We start from the raw sequence: 8312 nt of genomic DNA on the forward strand, positions 1-8312 counted from the left end.
GGCCCAGGCTCCCCGCTGGGCATCTCAGAGTGGAAGAGACTTGGGGTGAATTCTCACCACCACGTATACCCTGTGACCTCGGGCAGGTTGGTTTGTCTCTTGGAGCCTCAGTTTCTCATCTGTAAAATGGGGATAATAGATACACTCAGAGGGGGTTGTCACAAAGACTCAATAAGATTTAATTGTTGAGTGCATGGCTGGTGGTGAATGTTCAGTAAATGATTGGTTCTTTCCCTCCTCACTTTGCTGAATTCTCCTGAGGAGCCAGGAGGTGCCGAGGAAGAGGAGGAGGGGGAGGAAGAGGAGGAGGGGGAGGAGGGACACCACAATGCATGGATTAGAAAGAATCGATTCCAGAACACAATCCTATATAATCAACTCCTGAGGAGCCAGGAGGTGCGGAGGAGGAGGAGGAGGAGGAGGGAAATGGCAGAGGCAGAATGAACAGGAGATGAAACCAGAAGGAGGGAGAGGCCTAGAGCTCTGGCCTGAGGTTTTGCTGAACAGAAACTTCACAGAATGGCCGGGCCCTGAGTGGTTTGTGGCTGCTGAGAGCTCCATCCTATGTGTGGCTTACGGTGAGCTAAGGACTGCCCACAAAGTTCAAGCGGGGAGGCAGGCTCGTGCACAGTTGTACTCGGTTTGCAGTTAGATTTCTGCAGTGGCACTAAGGTAGGAGCAATTATCTTTGGGGCTCACAGAGGGGACTAGGAGAAGCTACAGAGCTAGCTCTGATGGAGCAGCAAAAACTGGTCAAGCAGAGAGTTGGAAGGGCAAAGGGAACAGAGTGTGCAAAGGCATGGAGGTGTGAGATATCTGGATGGCTGAGTCTCAGATGGGCTTAAAGGACTGGAGGTGATGAAGTTGAAGAGCATCAAGGGCTCTTTAATAGCAGCCTGGAGTTGGAGTCAAGCCCACAGGTGATGAGGAGCCATGTAGGGGCGAACTTGGACTTCTGCTGCTGATTGATTTGCTGCCCAGGCTGGGTGTGTGGGTTGTGCTGTCTCTGGAGTGGGGACGGGGGTGCCAGGTCCTATCCTTTGACCTAATGCCTTGCTTTGGACATTCCTCTTGGCCTCTGGCTGCCCACTTCTGTCCCACTGCTGACTCTAAGCCTACTCACCTGTCAACACCTGTGGCTCTGGTGCTCCGCCTGCCCTTCTGCCCCTCCTCTACTACAGGCCCTAGTACCAAGGATTTATACTTGGTCTCGGGTCCTTGGGGTCACCCAGGTCACCTCTTCTGCCGGGAAGCCTGCCTGGATTGAGCATCCCAGTTTCACCTCAGGCAGCAGAGCAAGTGACCCCTGGAGAGTCTGTGGCTCTGTCTGAGACAGGTGTGTATTTTTAGGCCAGAGTGGGGGGGGGATATGGGATGGGAAAGGGGCTGCTCCTGGGGGCTCTGAGACAGGGAGGGATGAGATTCTTGACATGTAGGATCTCATTCAGGTCTCAGCCCTCCCTCATGGATGTTGGGATTATCACCCTGTTTTACAGGGGAGACCCAGGGTCACTTGGATGAAGTTGGGATTCCAACCCCTGCCCTTGACTTTTCTTCCTGCAGGAAGAGAGGTAGGGAGGGAGGAAGAGAAGAAATAGGAGCTGTCGAGGGGATTAGAGCCCTTGTACCCCCCTTGTTCCCCCCTCCCCTCCAGGTGATCTCTGCTCAGGGAGGCACTGAGGGAGGAGCTGGATCATCATCCCCATCTTGTAGACAGGCTCAGTTTCCTGAGGGTGGGGCTGGGATGAACCGTGGACAGTGATAGAACCCAGAGAGACATCCATACCTGGTTTGGGGCTTAGATGGATGGACAAGACCCTGGACTGAACTGGGAGGGTCCTGGAATTCCCCAGGTGCCAGGGAGGCCAAGGGCTTACAGTGGGTGGGGCACAAGCCTTGGGTCTCCTGTCTGTGATAGAAGCCAGGAAACTTGGCTTGAGAACCAAGGCAGGGATGGCCACTGGTGTGGGCAGCAGGGCATTGCCACCCACCACATTGGGGGTATGAGCACTGGTTTTGGAATCCAACAGCCCAGAGGCCTAGACCTGGCTACATCACTTCCCCACTTCTTAACCCACCTGAGCCTCAGTTTCCTCCCTTTGTAAGTAGTATGTAATGAACCTAGCCCGAGTCTGGCATGTAGTAGGTGCTGCTCGTCTCTTGCCTGGGTAGTTGAAGTATGTGCCAGTGGTATGCTAGAGCTGGCTTGCACTGGCTCATGAGAGCCATCTTGCACACTTCCCAATTTTGCACTCAGTGATCACGTCATACTGGCAGCCTAAAACTGGCTACGATGGGAGTATCCATGCCACATAAATCAGCAAAAGCTATAAATCAAATCAGCTGGGATCTTTTCCCTCCTGGAGAGCTGGAGGAAATCCATGCTATGGGCTCTCTTTAGCCCCTGAGGGGACAAAAGGGAGGCGGGGTAATGGTGGAGTGCCGGCTGGGCCAAGCAACCTAGAATTCTAAGTCTATGGGCCCTTTTGGACCTGGGGAGATTGAACATAGTCATAGTGCCAGACAGCTCTCTGTAGACATGGGACAGGGAATGGTGGGACCCCTTTTCTCTCCTTCACTCCCCTTCCTCAAGAGATCTGACAGGCTCTGGCTGGAGAAGTAAGATTGGATGAGGTTGAGCTATCAGAGAATGAAGCTGTGCTGGAGGGAGAAATGAGGTTGTGCTGGAAGATAAATGAGGTTGTACTGTCAGGGAATGAGGTGGTACTTGGAAGCAAGGTGAGGCTGCATTATTAGATAAATGAGGTTGTACTGTCAGGGAATGAAGTGTACTTGTAGGAGAGATGACGTCCTGCTGGATCAGTCGGGTTGCACCGTCAGAGAACACAGCCACACCACAGGAGGAAGGAGAGCCTCTGACTTGGAGGATAAATGAGGGTGTCCTGCTGGATAAATGAGGGGGCCCATCAGGTGAATAGAGTGCTGTTAGCAAATGAGGTTGTACTTGCTGGATAAATGGGACTGGTGTGCTGGATAAATGGGGTTGTGCTGTCAGATGAATGCATTACTGCTCGTGGGCGAAGGGTGTCCTGGGAATAGATGAGGGTGTCCTGCTGGATAGATGAGCTGCCGCCACCAAATGGATCAGACCCTGACCACAAGGGAGACACCATCAGCGAGGACGAGGGTATTCTGTTCCCACTGGGGCTCCTGGAGTGTCTTCTGGCTCAGATAGTACCGGCTGTGAGGACCGTTGGCTGCAGTAGGCCCTGGGTTTAACCAAGTCTATCTGAGAAGCAGGAGGAGGGTGCAGGGTAGGGGCTGGAGTGAGCAGCTGCTCCATTCACCCTGTGAGACCATCTTCACCTCTCCTGGAAGCCTTATTCCTCTCTGCCTTTCTCCTTGTGGGTCATACTCTTCCTGAATTTCTCCACTCCACACTTGTCTCTTATTCTAGGTTGTCTTCTCTCAGCCCAGTTTGGAGAAGCTTCTGTCATGTGCCTGCTACTCTGCCCAGTCTCATTAATTCTTCCTGTGACATATTGTTACCTCCCTTCTCTCTCTCATTCATTCTACAAACATTTATTAAACTCCTTGTATAGATCAAACTCATGAGGTACAGTAAAAAAAAACGCACAAAAATCCCTCATGAACAAGTGAGGGGGGCCCTCAGCCCCCTTTATATTTTAAGGTTCTAATTTCCTTATATTCTAATATAAGGAAAATCAGACAATAAGTAATAAATACAGAAGATAAATTATATATATCAACAACATATAATTTATTAATTTATACATATACTATATATATATATCAATTATATGTTAATTTAGAAAGTGATAATGACTTTAGAAAAATTTAGAGTAAGGTAAGGGGGCCAAGAAATGGCAGAGAAGAAGAGCAATTGTTAAAAGAGCGGCCAGGATGGGCCTCCTGAAAGGTGGCATCTGGACAAAGACTCAAAGGAGATGAGGGATTTTTGTGGGTATCTGGGGGAACAGTGTTTCTCTGAGACAGAGGCCCCAAGGTGGAACCATGCCTGTTAGGTTCAAGGGACAGAGGGAGGATCAAGCCAGACAATGTCAGGGGAGGACTCTGAGAGGTCACAGAGGGGCTTGTGGATTCTAGCCAGGCCCCTGCTCTTTATTCTGAGTAAGATGGGTGCACTGGAGTGTTCTGAGATCATCGAAACGATCACTGGCTGCTGCATAGTGGAGAGCTGTCGGGGAGCAAGGGTAGAAGCAGCTACCATTGGAGGAAACTGAGGTTCAAAGCATCTTGCTCCAGATCCGCACTGAAGCCAAAACTGGGGTTGTGCTGTCAGATGAATGCATTACTTCTCAGACCCAGACAGGAACCCATGCACTTTGCCCCGCACCAGCCTCTTTCTGGTGGATGAGGCCTCTGGAGACTGGCCTCCCTGGGCCAGGTTTTGAGGGAGAGTAGGATGGACAAAGGCCACTGTCCCTTCTCTCTGCCCCTAATTGTCTCCCTGAGCCTGAATCAGACAGGTTCTGTTTCTCCTGGGAACCCGCCGCAAGTCTGTCTGGAGGTGTAGGAGGCATGAGGCCCTAGAAGCCCGCCCAGCTCTGGGCATCAGGGAAGCCTGGGCATGCCAGGGCGTGGCTGTGGTGGTGGGTTGCTAGGTGACTCCAAGAGGGAGCCCTGGTTACTGCTGCCTGGCAGAGGCGTCTCCCTCCTCTGCCTCCCTCACCACCTCAGTGGCCTCTCGCCTCCCAGGAGGCCTTGTGGGCAAGATGTGATTGGCGCTTGCCATTGGATCTTGGCTCAGAGCTCTGATTGGTACCAGGTGGCTGGGCCCTGAGGAGCCAGACTACGCTATGGAGCCTGGGCTTCCCTCATGGGGCACAGCCCTGGTGCACACCTGATGTAGAGCCCAGCTCAGCAGTCAGAGGCCAAGGTCCTCGCCTTGCTCTGGGCCTCCTCCCTGAGTGACCCTGGGAAAGGCATGGCGTCCATCTGCCCTATCTATCTGGCCTGCAGAATCCCTCCTAAATGGAGAGTGCAAGGCGGGTGCTGAGGGAGAGGGCTCCCGGCACTTCTGCCCCTATCCCCTGATGACTTAAGTGTGTAACACTCAAGTATTGCATTAGATTCCATTTACAAAAAAAGTAAACTTTAAAAAAAGTTTCAAGACCTCTGGACTGGATGATTCCAAGAACTTTCATTATCAAATTAAAAAGGTCCTCAGAATACCATTGGCCCATCTCATCCGTTTACCGGTAGGGAAACTGAGGCCCAGAGTGGAGAAGGGACTTGCCCCAGATCAAGCTTGGTGGAGGGGGAAGAGCACCAAGCTAGGGATCCTGAGGCTTGGACTCAACTCCAGCTCTGCCACCAGGTCCTGGGCGGCTTTGGGCGAGACCTTTCTCCTCTCTGGGTTTGATCAGTCAAGGTTTCAGGATGGAGCTCGGGCAGCCAGGGGTACCTGGCTGGGCAGGAGACAGAGAGGGGAAGGATACAAACTGTCATAGGCCTAGAGCACGTGCTCTTGGTGGTAATCTAAAACACTTTTATTTGTATGCAGAAAATGTGGATGGATTAGGACAAACAATGCAAAATTCCCTTGAATTCTAAAAAAGAGGTTCTAAACAGACTTGTAAGGAATTTTGACCCTTGAACATGCCCCCAGTCTTCCCAGGCTGCCAGCTTCTGGGAATGGTTACCTGGAAGGTTTGAGAAGCACTGGAGTGCTGGCTTCATAAGATGCTTTGGAAATCCTGCGACGCCTCTCTCTCTCCCCAGGTGGGATGCAATGTCCTTTAGACTCAGTGAGACTAACCTGAAATCAATACCGGGCTCTGCCACTTAAACTGGGCAACTTCCCTGGCAACTTCCTTAACCTCTCTGAGCCTCATGCTCCTCATCTTGAGATAGGGATCACAATCCCCGACTTGTGTGGAGTTTGACAGAGTGATTACATGAGATAAAGTACTCACGAGGCCCAGAGCTGAACAGGTAGTACTGAGGAGGTGCTGGTACTTGGTGATGTCCTTCCTCCTCCCCCCACCTCTGAGCACTCAGAGCCAGGCTGGCACATAGTGACATTAATCAAGAGGTGTTGCCTGACTGGCCTTCAGCTGGAGAGGCTGGGAGGTGGAGCCTCTGTAAGCCAGATGTCCCATTTGGGAGCACTGAGGCCTCTGCGGCTCCTGAACCCAGGTGTGGGGGAGGGGCTGGGGAAGCAGGTGTAGGGGCGGGAACAGGAAAGGGGGTGAGTACCACTCCCTGGAGGGTCCAGCTCCCCTCCTCTCAGGGTCCCAGGAGAAGCCAGGCAGGGCAACACTGGGAGGGGCCTTGGAGACCCAGCTGTCACCTACCAAGACCAGAAAGTACCAGAGATAGGGCACCTGGGGCCCTGAAGAGTCAGGAGTTCAGGCTGAGAGAGGGTACCCTGGGCAGCAGAAAGGACCCTTCCTTCTGGACACTGATGGGAAGGGGGCAGGAGGGAGAGCCCTCATGGCTCAGTGGTTACAGGGCTGGGTGGATAAAGAGCTATGAGCAGGCCCATGAGCTGGGCAGATCTGGAGTGGTACCTGGCATTGCTGCCTATGGGACCATGGGCAAGTTACATCATGCCTCTGGGCCTCCACACTCTGGTACCTGAGATGGCTAATGCCAGCTCTCCAGAGTTATTTGCGCCCAGCACAGTTACATTCAGCATAATATCAAGGAGGTAGAGACAGAGCAGGTCTATGGGTGATCTAACAGGTGAGAGTATTCTGGACAGGGTGAGGGATTTAACTGTTTATGAACACCTGGTGTGTTCTAAGGTGGTTATTGAATATCACCCATTTTTTTCAGGGTAGCTCACTAAAGTACTGAGACTCATAGAGGTTAAGGCAACAGCCCAGGGTCATATAGTTAGGTGGCTGAAAAAAGCCAGGCATCCTGACCAGACTTCTGATACCCAAGCCCATGCTGTTTCCACAGCAATACCTAAGCCAGGAGGTCAAGGTCACCAGGTGGGAGGCCCAATAAGTTCCTGTGAAGTCAGTCAGCTGTGGCCTCCCCTGCCTTCCTCTGTCCCCAGGACAGGCCTGGCAAAAGCAGGCAGTCATGTGGGGAGCACTACAGACTGGCACAAAAGACATTTAGAATAGGATATGTGCAGGAGTGACAAAGGGTGGAGCCCAGGGAAGTGCCCGAGACAGCAGAAAGGCTGTGTAACCCTGGGTAAGCCACCTCTCTGAGCCTTGGTCTTCTTGTCTGCAAGTGGACATCATGCCACCTGCTTTGTGGAGATTTGTGAAGATTTCACCAGAAAGGGGCTTTTTAGGGTGGGCTGCAACCCAGAGGCAGGCCAGAGAGCTGGGCTGGCTTGAAGGTGGGTCACTGAGCAGAAATGGGGTCAGAGGTCTCCAAGCCCATGGATGTGTTTTGCTGGAATCCAAGGCCTCTGTGGAGTTCACAGAAGCTCAGAAGAGTTGGGGGAACTCTCTGCAAAGTGTCAGGCCTCTACCCACCTTGGGGATGCCCAACTTGTTCTGCTTCCCCTGGCCAAGCCCTCCCAGCAAAGGGTTAACAGTCTTCTCTACCTGCAGTTGCATTTTAAAGACACGAAATTAAAGCAGGTAATTTATTCTCCCCACACACGAAAGAGCAATTAGTTCTAAACAGGGCTTAATCAGTCACCACGAGATTGATTTCTGGAGCCCTGGGTTTTCGGGCTCCTGGCGCCATGCCAGACTGGGGAAGGAGGGGGGCGGACAAATGAGCCACAGCAGCATGAGCCCTTACATAATCTGCTGGGGGGCAATTTGTCATATTCATTTAAAAATATATTTTTATTGATTTCAGAGAGGAAGGGAGAGGAAGAGAGAGAGAGAAACATCACTGATGAGAGAGAATCATTGATTGCTGCCTTCCTCACCCCTAATCCCTTCCCCCACTCACCTTTTCATCTCCCCTATTTCCTCCCCTTACCCCTTCTGGCCCTTTTCCATTCTCTTATCCTCTTCTTTCTCTATCCCCCCCCCCCTTCTTTCCATCACTACCCCATCTTTACTCATGGCCTCCTCACTTCCCACTCCCCGACCCATGTCCTTGTCTCTGGCCACAGAACTCCATCCGGCACAACCTGTCGCTGCACACCCGTTTCATCCGCGTGCAGAACGAAGGCACAGGCAAGAGCTCCTGGTGGATGCTGAACCCCGAGGGCGGGAAGACCGGCAAGACCCCGCGGCGCAGGGCCGTGTCCATGGACAATGGAGCCAAGTTCCTGCGCATCAAGGGCAAGGCAAGCAAGAAGAAGCAACTGCAGGCACCTGAGCGAAGCCCCGACGACAGCTCCCCGGGCGCACCAGCCCCAGGGCCTGTGCCTGCCGCGG

At 52.6% G+C, this 8312-nt stretch overlaps 1 protein-coding gene across 1 annotated transcript in view; it reads left to right on the forward strand.

Moving 5' to 3' along the window:
- The window catches only part of FOXO6 (forkhead box O6), a 31833-nt gene that overhangs the window by 10105 nt on the left and 13416 nt on the right, over positions 1–8312 (forward strand). Inside the window, exon 2 of the mRNA XM_006762636.1 lies at positions 8045–8308. Coding sequence (XP_006762699.1) covers positions 8045–8308 — 264 coding nt within the window. The remainder of the gene's footprint in view (positions 1–8044; positions 8309–8312) is intronic.

This window comes from Myotis davidii, unplaced genomic scaffold (genome assembly GCF_000327345.1).
Source record: "Myotis davidii unplaced genomic scaffold, ASM32734v1 scaffold458, whole genome shotgun sequence".
NCBI lineage: Eukaryota > Metazoa > Chordata > Mammalia > Chiroptera > Vespertilionidae > Myotis > Myotis davidii.